This window comes from Salmo salar, chromosome ssa26 (assembly GCF_905237065.1).
Source record: "Salmo salar chromosome ssa26, Ssal_v3.1, whole genome shotgun sequence".
NCBI lineage: Eukaryota > Metazoa > Chordata > Actinopteri > Salmoniformes > Salmonidae > Salmo > Salmo salar.
The window spans coordinates 44,563,495-44,587,130 of record NC_059467.1 but is presented as its reverse complement, the minus strand read 5'-3'; the positions used below and the strand labels follow the sequence as shown (position 1 = coordinate 44,587,130).

At 44.2% G+C, this 23,636-nt stretch overlaps 1 protein-coding gene across 1 annotated transcript; it reads left to right on the top strand.

Moving 5' to 3' along the window:
* The first annotated feature begins 8,412 nt into the window (after window positions 1-8,412).
* On the top strand, window positions 8,413-22,210 carry hsd17b12b (hydroxysteroid (17-beta) dehydrogenase 12b). Its single transcript, NM_001141646.1, has 10 exons — window positions 8,413-8,719; window positions 17,525-17,571; window positions 17,976-18,051; window positions 18,282-18,389; window positions 18,591-18,655; window positions 18,798-18,842; window positions 19,066-19,100; window positions 19,424-19,571; window positions 20,497-20,646; window positions 20,996-22,210. Exons 1-10 carry the CDS (start codon window positions 8,542-8,544, stop codon window positions 21,101-21,103), a joined length of 960 nt encoding a protein of 319 aa, NP_001135118.1. The 5' UTR covers window positions 8,413-8,541; the 3' UTR covers window positions 21,104-22,210.
* Window positions 22,211-23,636: the final 1,426 nt, after the last annotated feature.

Genomic DNA, 23,636 nt, shown 5'->3' with positions numbered 1-23,636 from the left:
GCCTCCAGGGAAGATAGGCCATGTGGAGATGTTCACATAGAAACATACAGGGGTTGTATTGTAATGGTGGCCTCCAGGGAAGATAGGCCATGTGGAGATGTTCACATAGAAACATACAGGGGTTGTATTGTAATGGTGGCCTCCAGGGAAGATAGGCCATGTGGAGATGTTCACATAGAAACATACAGGGGTTGTATTTTAATGTTGGCCTCCAGGGAAGATAGGCCATGTGGAGATGTTCACAAAGAAACATACAAGGGTTGTATTTTAATGTCGGCCTCCAGGGAAGATAGGCCATGTGGAGATGTTCACATAGAAACATACAGGGGTTGTATTGTAATGGTGGCCTCCAGGGAAGATAGGCCATGTGGAGATGTTCACATAGAAACATACAGGGGTTGTATTTTAATGTTGGCCTCCAGGGAAGATAGGCCATGTGGAGATGTTCACATAGAAACATACAGGGGTTGTAGTGTAATGTTGGCCTCCAGGGAAGATAGGCCATGTGGAGATGTTCACATTGAAACATATATATTTTTTTAGTTCCTAAATTGTTTGATAAGATTAGTTCAGATTTTCTCAGGGGGCCCCACCCAAGTTTCCTGCTCTCTCTGTCTGGCTACTTCCTCCTGCATGCATTGCAGCCTGCCTCAGCCTCACCACTGAGTGCCACATCACTGTCTGTCTCAGTAGCCTACTCTCTGTAAAGCAAAGTTACAATGATAAGTCTTTTTTATCTGCTGAGGTAGGCTCCTTTTAACATTAGCTTCTTACTTCATCCTTCTAGCTGGCTTAGTAATACTAGCCAGAGTCCTTCAACTTTACTGCAATATAAGTATAGCCACCTGACTGATATATCTATAAGCAAATACTTAGCAGTTGTGCACTCATTCAGTTTTTGTTTGTTTGGGGGATGTCTGTAGACAAGGCGGGACTGTTATAATTTGCTTTTTGTCAGGCTTCTCCTAAACACACTGTCAGCAGAGCCTACAGCGAGCCGGGGTAGTTCGTTATGCGGCAAGAGGGCGGAGTTAGCGGTTTGAAAGAGCGGTGAATGTGCTGCTAAAAAGGCAAATCCGGGTGACGCAGACGAACAAAACCAAAAAACACTGTTCATGATTACACTCCTTCGCAAAAAGCACGGTGCGAATATAACTCAGTCAGATCAAGACTATAATTGTTCAACACTGGGAGCAATATTTAAATGACCTGTAGGCTAATTGATTTGATCTGTGTACAATATATATATATTTGTATTCTTATTTTTCTTCAAATTAGAAGAAATGACCGAGGTCAGGACCTTAGTGTCCTCATATGTAGTTACAGTTATGTTTGTCAGTACAGACAAAACACAATTACTGATTCATGCAAGGTCTTTTTTGTTGTACTTTTTGTGTCACACAAAATGCAGATAGGCCATCAACCATGCATGCTTGAGAAGAAACGTGGCACCGTGTGTGCAGAATGTACGGAGTAATGTTTCAGCTTAGTTCTGCAGAAAGGGCGTCTTATCTGTGGTGGAATGGGGTTGCTTTCATGTGTTTATGACTTTATGTAAGTTACTATATGTTCGTTTTCCGTTGTGACTGATAGCTTTATATATTGCTTTAGAGGGAGAGGTACATGTATTTTGTATAATACATGTCACACATATTTGTCTTGTAGATTTGTACCTTAAAGTTGCAATAAAATATTAAAATACAACATCGTGCACTTCTTTTGTCAAACAAGCAATTTTCAGAACCTGTAAAAGTTGTTACCTTATTAGCCTACTTTTGAAAAAGCATGGAATTGATCTATAAAATATATCTATAACTTTAGAGAATATTCACCTAATATATTACTTTTGTATATAAATGTTTGCACTTGGTAGCCTGTAATTATGTCTGAAATACTAAGACATTCCACATGAAGCGTTGATGAGCTGATAAAGCATGTTGAGGAGTTGGATAACAATCTGAAAAGAGTGTAGGCTTGTAATTTAACGCTTTTATCGGGTGGTATCAATACAAGTGGTATAGTCTTGAAGTTATATACTATTAAAATAAACACAGACGATCTCCAACAAACAGCTCGGATGTCCCCCTGGAGTAGACCGAACAACGTAATCAAGAAATACATTATGTGGTGGGAGTCTATGTGCTTTTGAAATTTTAAGCAGAAAATATTTCACGTAAATCATCTGTGTTTGTAGTGGAGATAAAATAAGATATTTATTATTTCACCCACTTAGATTTTACTTTACTGAAGGACATGTCTGTTGGCAGTGTTTAGAGGGAGATAAAGTTCGGATATAGGCTATAACCTCAATTAAGCGACGTGATGTATTTAAAATCAGATATAGGTGAGAGTAGTATCACAACAACTCACTACAAGGGATATTGAGGGAAGCGAGGGGAGCAACAATGCAAGGGAGCTGTCGGTTAAGATGTGGTGCTGAAATAACATTTTTGGTTGAAACTAAAGACAAACAAAACAGCTTTATTATGCAGATCTAGTCCCTTGACACGTTTAATTGTTCAAAAGAGAAAGTATATAAAGTGTATGATATATTTATGATATATTACGATTCAGGGCAGGTAACATGAGACATTCCAGAGAGCTGCAACATCACTTGGCATGTGATCTTCATACATTTATTATGCTAAGCCTTTTCTATTCGTTTTATGATTCAACCTGTGCTTCTTAGATGTTCAGGCAGCGCAACCTACGTATTGAATTGATGATCATTAGCACATGTTTGGTATAATTGTTTAATCATACACCTGACTATATGCCTACCAAATCCCTGACTTTGTGCAAGTGTACCAAGAAGAACTGATGCTGTTTTGAAGGCAAAGGGTGGTCACACCAAATATGGATTTGATGTAGATTTTTCTTCAGTTCACTCACTTTGCATTTTGTTAATTGATAAATCTAATCTATTAACATGTCTATTTTTGAAAATATTCTTACTTTACAGCATTTTTTCACACCTGCCTAAAACATTTGCACAGTACTGTACATGTATGTGAAGGGTTTATATAGACAGCATGGACAGTGTGTGAATAGAAATGGTGTGTGTATAGCAGTAGTTATATAGGATGAGCCATGACTACACTCTTAGATAAAAAAGTGCTAAGACCATACAGAGCTTTTCGGTTTGACCCCATAGTGGAACACTTTTTGTTGCTGGGTAGGACCCTTTGCAGAGGTTTCATCTAGAACCCTCTATGTGGGGTACTTCAAAGAACCTCCTGTATATGGTTCTACCTAGAACCGTCTATGAAGGGTTCTACCAAAAGCCGTTTGATCTTCTGAAGGTTCTTCCTAGAACCGTCTATGAAGGGTTCTACCAAAAGCCGTTTGATCTTCTGAAGGTTCTTCCTAGAACCGTCTATGAAGGGTTCTACCTAGAACGCTTTTATTTTTGGAGGGGTTTTCCTAGAACCCTCTATGAATGGTTCCACCAGCCTTATTAGCCTTTAAAATTGTATTATTTATGGAAATAAATACAGTGCGTTCGGAACATATTCTGACCCCTTGACTTTTTCCACATTTTGTGACATTACAGACTTATTCTAAAATTAATTCAATTGTTTTTTTTTCGCCCTCATCAATCTACACACAATACCCCATAATAACAAAGAGATTTTTTGCTAATTTATAAATAAATAAACATATCATATTTGCATAAGTATTCAGACCCTTTACTCAGTGCTTTGTTGAAACACCTTTGGCAGCGATTACAGCCTTGAGGCTTCTTGGGTATGACACTAGAAGCTTGGCACATCTGTATTTGGGGAGTTTCTCCCATTCTTCTCTGCAGATCCTCTCAAGCTCTGTCAGGTTGGATGGGTAGCGACGCTGCACAGGTCTTTCCATAGATGTTTGATCGTGTTCAAGTCCGGGCTCTGGCTGGGCCACTCAAGGACATTCAGAGACTTGTCCCGAAGCCACTCCTGCGTTGTCTTGGCTGTGTGCTTAGGGTTGTTTAGGGTTTTCTGTTGGAAGGTGAATCCCAAGTCTGAGGTCCTGAGTGCTCTGGAGCAGGTTTTCATCAAGGATTTCTCTGTACTTTGCTCCATTCATTTTTCCCTCAATCCTGACTAGTCTCCCAGTCCCTGCCACTGAAAGAAATCCCCACAGCATGATGCTGCCACCACAATGCTTCACCGTAGGCATGGCGCCAGGTTTACTCCAGACGTGACGCTTGGCATTCAGGCCAAACTTGGTTTCATCAGACCAGAGAATCTTGTTTCTCATGGTCTGAGAGTCCTTTAGGTGCCTTTTGGCACCTAAGCGGGCTGTCGTGCCTTTTACTGAGAAGTGGCTTCCATCTGGCCACTCTACCATAAAGGTCTGATTGGTTAAGTGCAGTAGAGATGGTTGTCCTTCTGGAAGGTCCTCCCATCTCCACAGAGGAACTCTGGAGCTCTGTCAGAGTGACCATCAGGTTCTTGGTCACCTCCCTGACCAAGGCCCTTCTCCCCCGAATGCTCAATTTGGCCTGGCGGCCAGCTCTAGGAAGAGTCTTGGTGGTTCCAAACTTCTTCCACTTAAGAATGATGGAGGCCACTGTGTTCTTGGGGACCTTCAATGCTACATAATTTTTTTGGTACCCTTCCCCAGATCTGTGCCTCGACACAATCCTCTCTTAGAGCTCTATGAACAATTCCTTCGACCTCATGGCTTGGTTTATGCGCAGACATGCACTGTCAACTGTGGGACCTTATAGACAGGTGTGTGCCTTTCCAAATCATGTCTAATCAAATTAATTTGCCACAGGTGAACTCCAATGAAGTTGTAGAAACATCTCAAGGATGATCAATGGAAACAGGATGCACCTGAGCTCAATTTCAAGTCTCGTTGCCAAGGGTCTGAATACTTATGTAAATAAGGTATTTCGGTTTTTATTTTTTTATAAATTTGCAAATATGTCTAAAAAACGGATTTTGCTCTGTCATTCTGGGGTTTTGTGTGTAAATTGGTGAGGGAAATAGTTTATTTAATCAATTTTAGAATAAGGCTGTAATGTAACAAAATGTGGAAAAAGTCAAGGGGTCTAAATACTTTCCGAATGCACTGTATATCATAAGGCCTTTCTTTGAGGGCCTAGTTATACCCTAACACAGTGGTGTTAGGAAACTCCTGGTTTACAGGCAACATCAGGCCTGCAAGTCACATTATGATGGCTTGCAAAGTGATGTGCGATTCCTATTGGAATCCAACCAGAGTTAGGATATTGTTAATCACCTGCAACCTGCATTCAGAATGACTGCCAGGGTAGGCAGTCATTCAATCATCTCAACTGGAACAACCATCTCAGTAACAGGTGCTATAAATCCGACAGATTGGATTAGTTTAGAAAACTGTACGTTATTTATCTTTGTGTAGCATAAAATATATTAACCAGTCAAAGTACATGCAAAAACACAGATTTTACAGTAAAACAAACCATTCTGAAAGTCTTCCTGCAATCGAGCATGCTGGGAAATACTATGGTTCTATGTAGAACCCTTCTTTCCTTAAAAGGAATCCTTCTTGCCTTCCAAAGAATCATCAAAGAACTCTTTCTTCTAAAAACGATTCTTAGGATGTTAAATGTTCGAGATGGAACCCTTTGCCTTACAAAGAACCCTTCTCTTCCAAAAGGGTTCTTCTGATCAAAACGGTTCTTGTAGAACTCTATCCCTCTGCAAAGAACCCTTTTGTAACCCTTTTTTCTAAGTGTAGAATACAGTATATACATATGAAGCAGGTAAACAGTATGTAAACATTTTTAAAGTGACCAGTGTTCAATGACTCTATGTACATAGGGCAGCGGCCTCTTTAAGTGCAGAGTAGAGTATCGGGTGGTAGCCGGCTATTGACAGTGTCTGAGGTTCCGGGCAGTGTACTGGGTGGAGGCTAGCTAGTAGAGACTGTTTAACATTCTGAACGCCTGGAGATAGAAGGTGTTTATCAGTCTCTCGGTCCCAGCTTTGCTGCAACTGTACTGTACTGTCTCCGACCTTCTAAATGGTAGCAGGGTGAACAGGCCGTGGCTCGGTTGGCTGGTGTCCTTCTTGGCCTTCCTGTGACACCGGGTGCTGTAGATGTCCTGGAGGGAAGGCAGTGTGCCCCTGATGATGCTTTGGGCTGACTGCACAACCCTCCGGAGACCCCTGCGGTTTGCGAACAGTGCAATTGCGTACCAGGCGGTGATACAGCCTGACAGGATGCTCTCAATGGTGCATCTGTAAAAGTTTGTGAGGGTCTTGGGGGCCAAGCTGAATTTCATCAGCCTCCTTAGGTTGAAGAGGTGCTGTTGTTTTTCACCACACTGTCTGTGTGAAGGGACCATTTCAGGTCGTCAGTGATGTGCAAGCAGAAGAATTTGACTCCACTGCAGAGTCCAGTAATAATAATAATAATATATTGACACAGTACCAGCCAAAAGTTTGGACACACCTACTCATTCCTGGGTTTTCCATTATTTGTACTATTTTCTACACTGTAGAATAATAGTGAAGACATCAAAAATATGAAATAACACATTTGGAATCATGTAGTAACCATAAAATGGTTAAACAAATCTAAATATATTTTATAATTTAGATTCTTCAAAGTAGACACCCTTTGCCTTGACGACAGCTTCATGAGGTAGTCACCTGGAATGCATTTCAATTAACAGGTGTGCCTTGTTAAAAGTTAATTTGTGGATTTCTTTCCTTCTTAATGCATTTGAGCCAATCAGTTGTGTTGTGACAAAGTATGGGTGTTAAACAGAAGATAGCCCTATTTGGTAAAAGACCAAGTCCATATTATGGCAATAACAGCTCAAATAAGCAAAGAGAAAAGACAGCCAGTCCAACATTACTTTAAGACATGAAGGCCAGTCAATTCAGATTTTTTTTCAAGAACTTTGAAAGTTTCTTCAAGTGCAATCGCAAAAACCATCAAGCGCTATGATGAAACCTTTCTCTCATAAGTCCACCACAGGAAAGGAAGACCCAGAGTTACCTCTGCTGCAGAGGATAAATTCATTAGAGTTACCAGCCTAGGAAATTGCAGCCCAAATATATGCTTCACAGAGTTCAAGTAACAGACACATCTCAACATCAATTGTTCAGAGGACACTGCGTAAATCAGGCTTTCATGGTCGAATTGCTGCAAAGAGACTACTACTAAAGGACACCAATAAGAAGAAGAGACTTGCTTGGGCCAAGAAACATGAACAATGGACATTAGACCAGTGGAAATCTGTCCTTTGGTCTGATGAGTCCAAGTTGTTTGGTTCCAAGTTTTTTGGTTCCAACCGCTATGTCTTTGTGAGATGCAGAGTAGGTGAACGGATGATCTCTGCATATGTGGTTCCCACCATGAAGCACGGAGGAGGAGGTGTGATGGTGTGGGGGTGCTTTGCCGGTGACACTGTCAGTGATTTATTTAGAATTCAAGGCACACTTAACCAGCATGGCTACCACAGCACTCTGCAGCAATACACCATCCCATCTGGTTTGCGCTTAGTAGGACTATCATTCGTTTTTTTAACTGGACAATGACCCAACATACCTCTATGCTGTGTAAGGGCTATTTGACCAAGAAGGAGAGTGATGGAGTGCTGCATCAGATGACCTGGCCTCCACAATCACCTGACCTCAACACAATTGAGATGGTTTGGGATGAGTTGGACCGCAGAGTGAAGTAAAAGCAGCCAACAAGTGCTCAGCATGTGTGGGAACTCCTTTAATACTGTTGGAAAAGCATTCCAGGTGAAGCTGGTTGAGAGAATGCCAAGAGTGTGCAAAGTTGTCATCAAGGCAAAGGGTGGCTACTTTGAAGAATCTAAAATCTAAAATATATTTTGATTTGTTTAACAGTTTTTTTGTTACTATTTAATTCCATATGTGTTATTTCATAGTTTTGATGTCTTCACTATTATTCTACAATGTATAAAAACTGTAAAAATAAAGAAAAACCCTTGAATGAGTAGGTGTGTCCAAACTTTTGACTGATACTGTATATTATTTGTTTTATTAATACAAAAAACAGAACCTAGAACACAGACAACAATGAAAGCTATATACAGGGTTCGCCAGATCTAGTGAAATAATCCCATCAATAATCCGAGTCCCGTTTGTTACTTTGGACAATAATTACAGCACAAACCAATCAGAAATGGGAAAATCTGGTGTCATAAATATTCATCCAGTCAGATATTATGAAAGTGTTGGTCCCGCCTTTCTCGACCATGAATATAAAAAATTATAATAATGAGAATGTCTGTCGATAGACATGTCGTTGCTGCTCTACGAATTGACGCAAATATAAACGAATCGAAAAGGAGCATATTTTGACAGATTCCAACCTCAACAAATCAGTGCTGCAAACCAGTGAACGCGGAAGTGTCAGACGCGGAAGTAAAGCCAAATATAAAAGCATGAGCTCAAAATTACTGGTTGCACTATGTGAAAGAAGCTGTTGCGATAGGTGCATGTATTGTAGACAGCCATTTGTATATCCATACATTTGAATTCACAAATTAGTTGTGAAAGCCGTGTGCGTTGTGCAAATATCATGTCGTCAACTGGAGAGACTTTACTACGGGCGGTGGAGACTCCGCTCTTCTGGATTGGCGCGTTGACTGCGGCCTATTTCTCAGTGTGCTCCGTATATCGTTTGCTGTCAGGGCTCAGAGTTTGGGTGCTGGGAAATGGACGGGTGGTATCACCTGCTAAACTCGGAAAATGGGCAGGTGAGTAACTAGCAAGTAATATTTATATAAAGACCAGGTTTGCATGACGTCACCATTTGCTTTATGGCCTGCTTTTTTCTGTGAAGGTTTATTTTGTCGCTGATAAAAGATAATGGCCATATGTTTCGAAAGCCGTATCTCAATCGAAGATTGACGTTTCTAAACGTTGAAACACAGTGTATGAATTGTAGTTCACATGAGCCAGCAAGGCTAATGGCTCAAGACTGTAGGGTGAGGTCTGGCTGCTGCCTAGTGTTTGAGAGATAGTAGTGAGTTAGCCCTGCCTGTACTTAACTCAGTCACCCTCGACCCAGTACAATATGTTTCAGTTTATAGTGTGAATCAGACAATCTTCTCCTAGCAATCAGTAGGATATTGTAACTAGTAGAATACATTTATTTGTGCTAGCTGTCAGTAGGATATTGTAGCTAGTAGAATACATTTAGTTGTGTTAGCTGTCAGGAGGATATTGTAGCTAGTAGAATACATTTAGTTGTGTTAGCTGTCAGGAGGATATTGTAGCTAGTAGAATACATTTAGTTGTGCTAGCTGTCAGGAGGATATTGTAGCTAGTAGAATACATTTAGTTGTGCTAGCTGTCAGGAGGATATTGTAGCTAGTAGAATACATTTAGTTGTGCTAGCTGCCAGGAGGATATTGTAGCTAGTAGAATACATTTAGTTGTGCTAGCTGCCAGGAGGATATTGTAGCTAGTAGAATACATTTAGTTGTGCTAGCTGCCAGGAGGATATTGTAGCTAGTAGAATACATTTAGTTGTGCTAGCTGCCAGGAGGATATTGTAGCTAGTAGAATACATTTAGTTGTGTTAGCTGTCAGGAGGATATTGTAGCTAGTAGAATACATTTAGTTGTGCTAGCTGTCAGGAGGATATTGTAGCTAGTAGAATACATTTAGTTGTGCTAGCTGTCAGGAGGATATTGTAGCTAGTAGAACACATTTAGTTGTGCTAGGTGCCAGGAGGATATTGTAGCTAGTAGAATACATTTAGTTGTGCTAGCTGCCAGGAGGATATTGTAGCTAGTAGAATACATTTAGTTGTGCTAGCTGCCAGGAGGATATTGTAGCTAGTAGAATACATTTAGTTGTGCTAGCTGCCAGGAGGATATTGTAGCTAGTAGAATACATTTAGTTGTGCTAGCTGTCAGGAGGATATTGTAGCTAGTAGAATACATTTAGTGTTTCCCCTAGGACTTTTCTGCAGGGTGGCAAAGTTAGTGTGGGGACCACAGATTTAGAAGCCCTCTGGGCCATCGAGACAAATGTGCTGTTTTTAAAGGGGATTTCCTGCAATTCTACCCAATTTGTTACTGTTTCTGTCTTGTTCTTATGTTGTCAGTGACTCAAACATTATAACTAAATCAATGGGAGCCCAATGCCAATCTCCCTAACTGTCTAGTTTTTATTTTGGTGATGGCTAGTTCTCAAAGATCTTATAAAAACTTATTTATATATATATATATATTAGTTTTAGCCATCTTAAGTTTACACTGAAAAGTTTTACCATCCGGAGAAATACTTTTGAATATTACTGTACATTTGGGGTTCACTGCTTAATGCATATAGGGGAAAGGCTGGCCAGCCCTATTGTCCTTTGGAACCCACAGTGGCCTCTGGTTTGTAGACAACACATCAGTATTGCGTAGGAATGACATGAGTCTGCCTTTCCTCACAGAAGTGAGTGATAGGCTACATTAATGTTTACCCAACCTTATTGCTCGGGCAAGGCCAGTCATACATTCAGGGTTACGTTATCAGGGTTACCACATCAGGATGACTACATCTGGGGTGGCAGGTAGCCTTGCGATTAGAGCGAGTAACCGAAAGGTCCCTAGTTCGAATCCCTGAGCCGACAAGGTGAAAAATCTGTTAATGTGCCCTTGAGCAAGGCACCTAACCCTAATTGTTCCAGGGTTACGGTTTATTATGGTACACCCTGGTTGTGACCCTGCTCTCTGAAGGTGTCTCGGGGTGAGTGGGATATGCAAAAAAACACATTTCAAATTCACATGTGTATTAATACACACTTGTACATGTGTGAAATAGGACAAGTATAAGCACCCAGTGAATTATTATATTTGAGTCCATCCATCTTTGAAGTGTAAACACCAGGTTAGGGCAGGCTTTGACCATGTGACTGCAAAACACAGCTGCGGTTATCGCACCCAGAAGTGGACTGACTCCAGGAAGTTTTTACATCATCGAAATCCCATTTGAAATGGAAAACAACCCCTGTAAATTAAAGCACATGTCAAAACTTCTGTGTTTGGCATGCGACACGGAGTACAAGGAATGGTACGTTAACACCAACCGTGTCTGGATTTCAGGCTAGCTGCCAAGGCCTGCTGAATATCAGTCTTATCCTGCTCTGCTGATTTTAAGTACAGGTTTGCTCATGTTTGCAGCAAAGGGAAATTATAAATGTGGGGACATTTCAACCAATTTTGACATGCGTTGTATGTAGCTTATTTAGAAACTGTGAATAGCTATTGTACAGCTTCCCCCCTCGCTCACTAAAGCAGAGGTGATTGAGAGAATGGCCTGATTATGTAAGAAGACTAGAGCCATTCATAAATGCGGCTGTGGATTGAGTATTCTGTTTCAATTCCACTTTACTGCTGGCAGTGTGTTGTGGAGCAGCATCACGTAACACAGGGTCCATACCTCTAACCCCTCTTCCCATTCATAAAGGCCTATATTCACTATCTTTCTGTGCATTCACACCTCTTACCCCTTCATCCTGTTCTGAGCTTCCCTCCTCCTCCCTGTCTCTTTGTCACGACACCTGCTCTGTCTCTACACCATGGTTATTTAGCTTCTCATAAAATCATATTGTCAAGTCCTTTATTGAAATGCATTGGCTCTTGAGTTATTTCTGGCGTGGTTAACAGAATGTTGGACACTGGTAACAAGAAGTGGACCACTCTGTCATTGGCTGAAGGAGGTCGTTCTCAGGTCATGTACTGCCACACATTGTTACATTCCACACCAGTGTTCTTCTGCCTGCTTCAAGTAGGACAGGAAGGGGGATCTTTTGCAACAAAAATTAAACAAAAGTTTAAAAAAAATCCTAGCATGTATTACAATTGCCTAAAAACAAATATGCTTTAGAAGAGTGATCTTTGCCAATTTGCATTTGTAAATAATTATTTAGAAATAATTGCTGAAAGTTGGGATGTTAATAAATATTGCCCACTTTATCAACTGCATGTTTGCAAATGTGGGCTGAGTCATGAGCTTTACACCATAACTGGGACAGGATGTGGAAAAAAACATAGGAATTTGAGATTTTGCCATTTCATCAGTTCCTCCACCTTGCATCCGTTGCTAAGAGGCGGCATCACTAAATGCATGCCAGGTGACGATGAGGTCCGTGTGGATAATGTTCAATGTATATAGATAGCCAACACATTTAAGACTATAGAACCAGGGGGGAGCCATGAAATTGTTTGCAAAAAAGTAAAACAGACGTATAACCTGTTTCCAACTGTCCATAAGTAAGAGGAGCGATGGGTCCAGGAATGCTGTGGTGAGAGAAACCGCTGGGAGCAGCAGCTCGTTGCTATTCTGTGCAGCAACTGTGCTAGACGAGGCTGCAGCCTTCTGCTATTTTAAACCTGCACTTCTTTTTTTAGCTCAGAATATTCAGCAGCAGAAGCACAGCTGTCTGGCCGAGAAGCACTAACATTTTTACAACAATTTTCATTTCTTGATCATTTGAAGATATATGAGGATGTTGAAGGATGCCATTCAAGCCCATCTAGGTTAGGTCCTATGAGTAGATTCTTCTACCATCTTCCCTGACCTAGCATATATTTATGATGGCGTCTCTTCAAATGAACCCTTATTTTTATTTTGAGTAAATGGAAGGAACATGCCTTCCGCTCAACGTTGAGTTTCATTCTTAAAACAGCTTAAAACAACCAGCGGAAGCTTCTCCTGTCACCCATATGGACCCCCCCTCTCTCTGTGTTCAATCACTCTGTTCTATTTTTAGCTCTACCCTCCCTCCATATGGACCCCCCCTCTGTGTTCAATCACTCTGTTCTATTTTTAGCTCTACCCTCCCTCCATATGGACCCCCCCTCTCTCTGTGTTCAATCACTCTGTTCTATTTTTAGCTCTACCCTCCCTCCATATGGACCCCCCCTCTGTGTTCAATCACTCTGTTCTATTTTTAGCTCTACCCTCCCTCCATATGGACCCCCCCCTCTCTGTTCAATCACTCTGTTCTATTTTTAGCTCTACCCTCTCTCCATATGGACCCCCCCCCTCTCTCTGTTCAATCACTCTGTTCTATTTTTAGCTCTACCCTCCCTCCATATGGACCCCCCCTCTCTCTGTTCAATCACTCTGTTCTATTTTTAGCTCTACCCTCTCTCCTTATGGACCCCCCCTCTCTCTCTGTTCAATCACTCTGTTCTATTTTTAGCTCTACCCTCCCTCCATATGGACCCCCCCTCTGTTCAATCACTCAGATCTATTTTTAGCTCTACCCTCTCTCCTTTCTGTTCTCCCTCCCTCCATTCTGGTCCCTCCCCAGTGAATGCCTGGCTGCTTCTCGTCTTCCACTGCTTTAAGGCATCAGCAGTGGAGAGTTGGGTCTAGTGGAGAGTTGGGTCTAGTGGAGAGTTGGGTCTAGTGGAGAGTTGGGTCTAGTGGAGAGTTGGGTCTAGTGGAGAGTTGGGTCTAGTGGAGAGTTGGGTCTAGTGGAGAGTTGGGTCTAGTGGAGAACAGAGCCCACTGACAGCCAGTAAAGGCTAAATATAGCTACTGCTGTCTCTGCAGTGCCAGGCTGCCTGACCCGGGGTGGCAGAGGAATGCCGCGGAGCCTGTCCTCTCCCCATGTCCTACTGTACCCTTCCCCTCCGTCTCAGTACCTGCATCACCATAGTCGTCTTCCTGTCTTTTCCATCAATATTCTCTCTCCCTCCCTTCTCTCTCACTTAAATGACAGAACCACAGGTAGCAGTGCAAGGACACAGAATGCATTGTTAATGTAATCATTTTCATGTGGCATATCATTTTTCGATACATCAGCATTTAAGTATCTGTATAAATGTGTTTCATCCAGGTCTGATGAGAACTCTAAGTTCCGGAACTCCAATTTGAGCAGCAGCAGCTGAAAAATGAGCTCCTACAAATATTGAAATTTACATGGTTTTTAGAGTGAAGTACATCGGAAAAAAGCAAAAGAAAACTGCAAGACTGAATAGGAGAAAAAACAAGCAACAAACAAAGACAGGCTTTTGAAAAATAACAATTTTTCATAAAATTGTAGTTATCTTAGCAAGCTGAATTGTTTACCAGTTGCTAAGCAGTTGCTAGGGACTCTTTTGGAAGAAGCTAGCTAGCTAACGAAGAACAACAAAGAATATCTAGTTAACAGAAGAAAAGAAAGAGAAAATCAGGACAGAAGAAAAAGGATATCAAAGTGAAACAGTTCTCTAAAGACACAGGAGACAATAATACAAGAAACAACACTTCTGTAGCTTGTCAACTATGTGTCTGTCTATCCCTGTTCTCTCCTCTCTGCACAGGCCATACAAACGCTTCACATCGCGTGGCTGCTGCCACTCTAACCTGGTGGTGCCAGCGCGCACGACCCACGTGGAGTTCCAGGTCTCCGGCAGCCTCTGGAACTGCCGGTCTGCAGCCAACAAGGCTGTGTTCATCTCAGCCTATGCTACCCTCCAGTCCCTAGACTTCCTGGCGCTGACGGAAACATGGATTACCACAGATAACACTGCTACTGCTCTCTTCGTCTGCCCACGTGTTCTCGCATACCCCTAGAGCATCGAGCCAGCGGGGTGGTGGCACTGGAATCCTCATCTCTCCCAAGTGGACATTCTCTCTTTCTCCCCTGACCCATCTGTCTATCTCCTCATTTGAATTCCATGCTGTCACAGTTACCAGCCCTTTCAAGCTTAACATCCTTATCATTTATCGCCCTCCAGGTTCCCTTGGAGAGTTCATCAATGAGCTTGACGCCTTGATAAGTTCCTTTCCTGAGGATGGCTCACCTCTCACAGTTCTGGGTGACTTTAACCTCCCCACGTCTACCTTTGACTCATTCCTCTCTGCCTCCTTCTTTCCACTCCTCTCCTCTTTTGACCTCACCCTCTCAACTTCCCCCCTACTCACAAGGCAGGCAATACGCTTGACCTCATCTTTACTAGATGCTGTTCTTCCACTAATCTCATTGCAACTCCCCTCCAAATCTCCGACCACTACCTTGTATCCTTTTCCCTCTTGCTCTCATCCAACACTTCTCACTCTGCCCCTACTCGGATGGTATTGCGCCGTCCCAACCTTCGCTCTCTCTCTCCCGCTACTCTCTCCTCTTCCATCCTATCATCTCTTCCCTCTGCTCAAACCTGCTCAAACCTTCTCCAACCTATCTCCTGATTCTGCCTCCTCAACCCTCCTCTCCTCCCTTTCTGCATCCTTTGATTTTCTCTGTCCCCTATCCTCCAGGCCGGCTCGGTCCTCCCCTCCTGCTCCGTGGCTCGACGACTCACTACGAGCTCACAGAACAGGGCTCCGGGCAGCCGAGCGGAAATGGAGGAAAACTCGCCTCCCTGCGGACCTGGCATCCTTTCACTCACTCCTCTCTACATTCTCCTCTTCTGTCTCTGCTGCTAAAGCCACTTTCTACCACTCCAAATTCCAAGCATCTGCCTCTAACCCTAGGAAGCTCTTTGCTACCTTCTCCTCCCTCCTGAATCCTCCTCCCCCTCCACCCCCCTCCTCCCTCTCTGCGGATGACTTCGTCAACCATTTTGAAAAGAAGGTTGACGATATCCGATCCTTGTTTGCTAAGTCAAACGACACCGCTGGTCCTGCTCACACTGCCCTACCCTGTGCTTTGACCTCTTTCTCCCCTCTCTCCAGATGAAATCTCGCGTCTTGTGACGGCCGGCCGCCCAACAACCTGCCCGCTTGACCCTATCCCCTCCTCTCTTCTCCAGACCATTTCCGGAGACCTTCTCCCCTTCCTCACCTCGCTCATCAACTCATCCTTGACCGCTGGCTACGTCCCTTCCGTCTTCAAGAGAGCGAGAGTTGCACCCCTTCTGAAAACCTACACTCGATCCCTCCGATGTCAACAACTACAGACCAGTATCCCTTCTTTCTTTTCTCTCCAACTCTTGAACGTGCCGTCCTTGGCCAGCTCTCCTGCTATCTCTCTCAGAATGACCTTCTTGATCCTAATCAGTCAGGTTTCAAGACTGGGCATTCAACTGAGACTGCTCTTCTCTGTGTCACGGAGGCTCTCCGCACTGTTAAAGCTAACTCTCTCCTCTGCTCTCATCCTTCTAGACCTATCTACTGCCTTTGATACTGTGGACCATCAGATCCTCCTCTCCACCCTCTCCGAGTTGGGCATCTCCGGCGCGGCCCACGCTTGGATTGCGTCCTACCTGACAGGTCGCTCCTACCAGGTGGCGTGGCGAGAATCTGTCTCCGCACCATGCGCTCTCACCACTGGTGTCCCCCAGGGCTCTGTTCTAGGCCCTCTCCTATTCTCGCTATACACCAAGTCACTTGGCTCTGTCATATCCTCACATGGTCTCTCCTATCATTGCTATGCAGACGACACACAATTAATCTTCTCCTTTCCCCCTTCTGATAACCAGGCGGCGAATCGCATCTCTGCATGTCTGTCAGACATATCAGTGTGGATGACAGATCACCAGCTCAAGCTGAACCTCGGCAAGACGGAGCTGCTCTTCCTCCCGGGGAAGGACTGCCTGTTCCATGATCTCGCCATCACGGTTGACAACTCCCTTGTGTCCTCCTCCCAGAGTGCTAAGACCCTTGGCGTGATCCTGGACAACACCCTGTCGTTCTCCACTAACATCAAGGCGGTGACCCGATCCTGTAGGTTCATGCTCTACAACATTCGCAGAGTACGACCCTGCCTCACACAGGAAGCGGCGCAGGTCCTAATCCAGGCACTTGTCATCTCCCGTCTGGATTACTGCAACTCGCTGTTGGCTGGGCTCCCTGCCTGTGCCATTAAACCCCTACAACTCATCCAGAACGCCGCAGCCCGTCTGGTGTTCAACCTTCCCAAGTTCTCTCACGTCAGCCCGCTCCTCCGCTCTCTCCACTGGCTTCCAGTTGAAGCTCGCATCCGCTACAAGACCATGGTGATTGCCTACGGAGCTGTGAAGGGAACGGCACCTCCATACCTTCAGGCTCTGATCAGGCCCTACACCCAAACAAGGGCACTGCGTTCATCCACCACTGGCCTGCTGGCCCCCCTACCTCTGAGGAAGCACAGTTCCCGCTCAGCCCAGTCAAAACTGTTCGCTGCTCTGGCACCCCAATGGTGGAACAAGCTCCCTCACGACGCCAGGACAGCGGAGTCAATCACCACCTTCCGGAGACACCTGAAACCCCACCTCTTTAAGGAATACCTAGGATAGGATAAAGTAATCCTTCTAACCCCCCCCCTTAAAAGATTTAGATGCACTATTGTAAAGTGGTTGTTCCACTGGATATCATAAGGTGAATGCACCATTTTGTAAGTCGCTCTGGATAAGCGTCTGCTAAATGACTTAAATGTAATGTAACTCAGTACTGCTTGACACACAGGCATGTTTGACCTATTGACTAGAATGGGATCAGTGTTCTCTTCCGCTTTTAATGTCCATTTAATTTTTTTTTTTTTTTTTTTTTTTTAAATTTATTTCTGGGTCCGTTTTGTGAGCAGTGTCGGTGTGTTTTGTTTACCCTTGACTAATACACCCCCTCTCCTCGTTCGTCTTCCCCCTTAGTTGTGACAGGAGCCACGGATGGAATCGGGAAAGCCTATGCGGAGGAGGTAAGATGGATTCCCGGGGTTTCAGACATTTCAGGTCCTTTCACGGGAAATCCAAAGTGAGTGACTCATCAGAAAGAGGGGGGTTTAACCAGGAGGTCAGAGTAGTGATGGTGACGCACACACTCAAAGGTTTGCCTTTTGCGAGCAAGCGTTAAGGGATTTATGCTGCATAGCCAGGGAAGAATTAATTCAAAAATAGTCATTTTTTTCAAGGGACTTCCCCATCAGTTGACAGCCATGATAAATGCCCTGCTTGATAAGTTAGTGCTGTCCTTTTCATTGTTGATTTAGGTCATGGATCTGAGTGCAGTGTGTGTGGTAGTGTTGCATGTTAGACCCTCTTTAATGGCCGGTCTTGAAGGTCTGTGTCCATGTTGAGTGTTGGTTTCTGTCCGTCTCCACAGCTGGCTCGGAGGGGATTTTCCATTGTGCTAATCAGCCGCACCCAGGAGAAACTGGATGATGTGGCCAAGTCCATCGGTGAGTAGTTACACCTGGGGCATGTTCATTAGGCATGGGGGAAACCCTGGACTAGAGGAGAATAACTCATTCTCCATTTGTCTTATGTGATGGGTCCCTCTGCTGGTCATTATGGTGTATTGACCCACATCTTCACAGATGAGTCCACTACAATCTCACTCCCTAAAGCTCACTGTTCGATGTGTTTCAGTACCTTTTTAATGTTACAGTAACTGAGTCTTCCCTCCTAGAGAGAAAATATGGCGTTGAGACCAAATCCATCGCTGCAGACTTCAGTGCGACGGACATATATCCCAAGATTGAAGCTGGACTTACTGGGCTAGAGGTTGGCGTTCTGGGTAAGTGAGAGGCAGTCCACGACAGTGAGTTGTTTTTTGGGAATCATTCAGATGGTGTGGTCCTCTTTTAACGCTGCTGCCCCCCTTTGGTTAGAAGTTGAAAATCAAGTGCAGAGAGGCATGTGTTGATCACTTCTTTCATTCCCTTAAATTATGTTGTATTTGACAGTCCTGACTGTTCTATATGGCTTTTATCCCTAGTAAATAATGTGGGAATGTCCTACTCCTATCCGGAATTCTTCCTCAACGTTCCCAACCTGGATAGTGTGAGTCTGAATGGCCTTGTGATTGTTCACTTCCCATCTATTGTGTACCAAGATGACTTACCTCACACATGCTGTTCTATGAAATAATTGCACATCAGAGATGAACCCAGAACTAAATCATTGTTTTATTCTGCCCTTGCAGTTCATCGACACAATGGTGAACATCAACATCATGTCTGTTTGCCAGGTCAGTGATCGTTATGGGAACGGAAGCCCAGTAATACACTAATCAACATTTTGATTAATGAAGTCCAATTTTATTTTTTTTCCTTATGTCACACACTACAATGAGTGCGCGCATGCATACACACTGTCTGCCATGTAAGGGATGAGGCAGAGGATTGGTTCCCAGCCCAAAGCAACAGCATACTTTGCTCTAAAACCCACAATCCCTGTCTCTCTTTATGCAGATGACCCGTATGGTGCTACCTGGGATGGTAGAGAGGTAAGTGGAGGGGGTGACGGTATCTGGTGTTTCCAGGGAGGGACGGTGGTGGTATCTGGGGTTTCCAGGGAGGGACGGCGGTGGTGGTGAAGGTATCTGGGGTTTCCAGGGAGGGACGGCGGTGGTGGTGAAGGTATCTGGGGTTTCCAGGGAGGGAATGGTTGTCGGCTAGTAGAGCCACTCTGGTCGGTAGATTCTCCCACTCTTCCCTAAGTGTAATGCTTATTCCCAAACTCATATGCTCATGTTAGGGGGGGGTCTGACCAGAGGTTAGGAGGGGGGGGTCTGAGCCCTAAACATCAGATTGCGTGTCACCGTTTCAGGAAAAAGGGGGCCGTCCTCAACATCTCTTCTGCCAGTGGGATGTACCCTTGTCCCCTACTCACGGTCTACTCTGCCTCCAAGGCTTTTGTGGACTTCTTCTCCCGGGGGCTGGAGGCTGAGTACAAGAGCAAAGGGATCCTCATCCAGGTGAGACTGAAGACTGACATGTTTTAATCAATGATTTGTATATCCACTAGATGACTAATAGAGGGTGCTGTGTTGAAGCCACCGTGCCTCCATCTTGGCTCTCCCCCCAACATTGTGTTGAAGCCACCGTGCCTCCATCTTGGCTCTCCCCCCAACATTGTGTTGAAGCCACCGTGCCTCCGTCTTGGCTCTCCCCCCAACATTGTGTTGAAGCCACCGTGCCTCCAACTTGGCTCTCCCCCCAACGTTGTGTTGAAGCCACCATGCCGCCATCTTGGCTCTCCCCCAACGTTGTGTTGAAGCCACCGTGCCTCCATCTTGGCTCTCCCCCAGCATTGTGTTGAAGCCACTGTGCCTCCATCTTGGCTCTCCCCCAACATTGTGTTGAAGCCACTGTGCCTCCATCTTGGCTCTCCCCCAGCATTGTGAAATATATTTTGGAAGCTATAGAAATGCATGTATTAATGTCTGCATTTGTTTTTGCCACATTTATTCTGTTAGACAGCTTAATGCATATTTTTAAATTATGTGAGGTAAACAAATTGTTTAACATTTTCCTTATTGTATTGATGAGTAATGTTACTGTCCCCACGACAACAGAAAATACTTAAATACATGTAATTTTGAATGCTGTATAATTCCATTAATTCCTATGGAGGACTGCTCTACTGGGGATTACCAATATGGCCGACCGGTGACTTCAAAGCCTCTCAATGGCCAATACATAGCATGAGCAATCCAGGGTTTATATACATTTGTTTCACCCCCCCCCAGAAAGCCCCATAATGTTATCCCTAACACGTCAGCCATACTGTCTCTCCCGGGGGGACAAGCTTGGTCATATTTAGCTGTCGGAGGAGTTTGTTTTCAAACCAGTGAGGGAACATCTATGTAAATTTGACTAACAGTTGTTTCTCCTCCCCAGAGTGTACTGCCGTTCTTCGTGGCCACCAAGCTGAGTAAGATCCGGCGGGCCACACTGGACAAGCCCAACCCTGACCGCTATGTGGCCGCGGAGCTCAACACGGTGGGGCTGCAGAGCCAGACCAACGGCTACCTGCCTCATGCAGTCATGGTAGGGACAGGCTAACGATACCATACTTCACTGTCCATTTTTAGGGTTCAGGATGACCGTTTTTATCACAAGGTTGAACAAGTAGCTACTTGTCAGGTTACACCAGATTCTACCTCGTCAGTTTACGAGGATTCTTCCCTGACAGTTGGCCACAAATGATCATTGGTTGACGCTCTCATGCTTTTGCAAATGCAGAACTATTCAAGTGGCAAGTATCTTGATGCAAGTTAATAGTAATGAAATTAGACTGTAAATACCCAACTAATTATGACATTAACCATGAAAACGATGAAAATAACAGACATGGATTCCCAGACCAGATTAGTGATGATGGTATTTGTTTCCTCAGGGCTGGCTGACCACCGTGCTGTGCCCTGCCAGGCTCCTGAACCGCTACATCATGGGGTTACACCTGGGGATGCGCTCACGCTACCTGAAGAAACAGAAACAGGGCTAGAGACACTATCAGGGGAAGGAGGGGCAGGTATGGACAGAGGGGACCAACATGAAGCCACCTGCTCCATTCTTGCATACCCCTCACGGACCAAGGACAGGGCTGGCAAGCTGCTAGTGTGTGTGTGTGTTGCATTTAGTCTGTGTTCTCTGGCTTGGGTAATCATTTCTATGGAAGAACTTCCTGGAGTTGAAACATTGACAAGGCACTTAAACATAATGCACTAAGTTCAATTAAACTGCATTTTTTTCCCTTATGGACAGGTATTAGGAGCTGTGCTTGTGAGCTACCACTTCAAAAAACAATACTAGTTGCAACTTATTCCTTCAAAATGTTTTATTGTTGGCATCGTGTTGAACTCAGAAAAACCAAATATTGAAAGAAATGGATTTGAGTCATTCTGAAACTCTCAATTGGCAAAGGGCAGGAAAATAAATGTTCTCCCTGGATTGCTTTACAATGAATAGGTTCTGTACAAATCGCGTATTAATGAACCTACAAAAGGGAGGATAAGGACAGTTAACGGAACAGTTCCTTTTTGCATACTGGATGTTTTGAAGAAGGTTGTGTGTCTGCTAACATGTCGGTATGGTAGGTAGTAAACACACCAGAAACTAGGGAATGGGTTGAGTTAGCCCGGTCGTGTTTCAACTGACTGGTTGGTCTTCAATACAGAAGGGACACAACTTACAAGCCGTTCTCTGGTCATCAAGGCAGTGTCTCAACAACAGAAAAGTAGATACAAGCTGTTTAACAGTTCAGGCCATTTACTGTTGAACCAAATGTCTTGTCCAACTATTTTGTTCTCGTTACTTTCTATCAAGCAGTCAGTGGTCCGTTAACAGATGTTTCTTAACATGCTTCACACGCTGTCTGTTTTTTGAACTCTAAACATTTCGTTGTACAACATAATGCCACTGTCATCTTTCTCCATGAGCTCACCAAGGTGACACATTTAATATTGTCTTCTGTTATTTGGTTGTGTTAATGAAAGCTTTGATGCATTTAGGTAACAAGGTCTTTAACATTGAGAATTGTAAGGTTTGGTCGAGAGCTCGTGAATATTCCCGGTCTGTCACGCTCACCTCAATAAAACACTGTTCAACCATCTATCTGGTATATTCCTGGTCTGTCACGTTTACCTCAAACACTGTTCAACCATGTATTCCCTCATGTGGTCTTCACATAAGAGATGATGGCTGATTAATTTCCTACTTCTGTTCAATTTAAAAGTGGTCATTTTTGAATAGCACTTCCTCTCCAGTCTCAGCAGTCTTCAAATGGATGTTGAGATTTGAGGTGATGGGAGTTCACTGTGGATATCATCTGATCTGTGTCTCTTCCAGAGACTGGGCTTTCCTTATGGACGGTAACTGAAGCTCCATACAGCAGAGACGGGGCTTTCCTTATGGACGGTAACTGAAGCTCCATACAGCAGAGACTGGGCTTTCCTTATGGACGGTAACTGAAGCTCCATACAGCAGTTACAACAGTGTGACATATGGAATAATTATAGAACTGACAAGAATGACGTATCATGACTGCAGCTTGAGACTCTGCGTGTCCGTATGTCATTATGCTGTCTCTGTCGGAGACCTGGGAACTATGCACACACACACACACACGCCCAAGGCCATCTGGGTGATAAGTGGGAAAGCAGCCCACACACATCAGACAGGCCTTTGTGAGGTGTACTTGTTGCTTGCATTCTTAATTACCGGTCTAGTTCGTTATCATTTAAAAAAATCTGTATTTTATTTTCACATAGGTGCAATGTGGTGTTTCACAGGGTCATACCCTGGTTACTGGCTCAACACTAACCACTCTGTGTGTGTGTGTGTGTCTCTCTCTCTTTCTGTCTGTGTGTGTGTCTTTCTGTGTGTCTCTCTCTCTCTCTCTGTACCTCTCTCCCGCTCTCTCTCTTTCTCTCCTGTTGTCACCCCTACCCTCTGACTCTTTTCCATGTTTATGTCTGGGGGCTGATTCCGGAGGATTGTTATGGAAGCCGGAACTGTGACGTTGCTGAAAAGGAGGGAGGGAGCGATGAGGGTGCCTGGCACTAGAGGAGAAGGGTAGTCAGCAGGAGTGGGTGGGTGGCTGGGAGGGACCTATATAACCACAGGTGGAGCTGAGAGTCAAACAGTTAACAGCTCCCACAGATACTTACAGCTACTGAGAGGAGTTCCAGATGGAGCGGTAGTACTGTGGAAGAGATCAAGCTACTGAGAGGAGTTCCAGATGGAGCGGTAGTACTGTGGAAGAGATCAAGCTACTGAGAGGAGTTCCAGAGGGAGCGGTAGTACTGTGGAAGAGATCAAGCTACTGAGAGGAGTTCCAGAGGGAGCGGTAGTACTGTGGAAGAGATCAAGCTACTGAGAGGAGTTACAGATGGAGCGGTAGTACTGTGGAAGAGATCAAGCTACTGAGAGGAGTTCCAGAGGGACCGGTAGTACTGTGGAAGAGATCAAGCTACTGAGAGGAGTTCCAGATGGAGCGGTAGTACTGTGGAAGAGATCAAGCTACTGAGAGGAGTTCC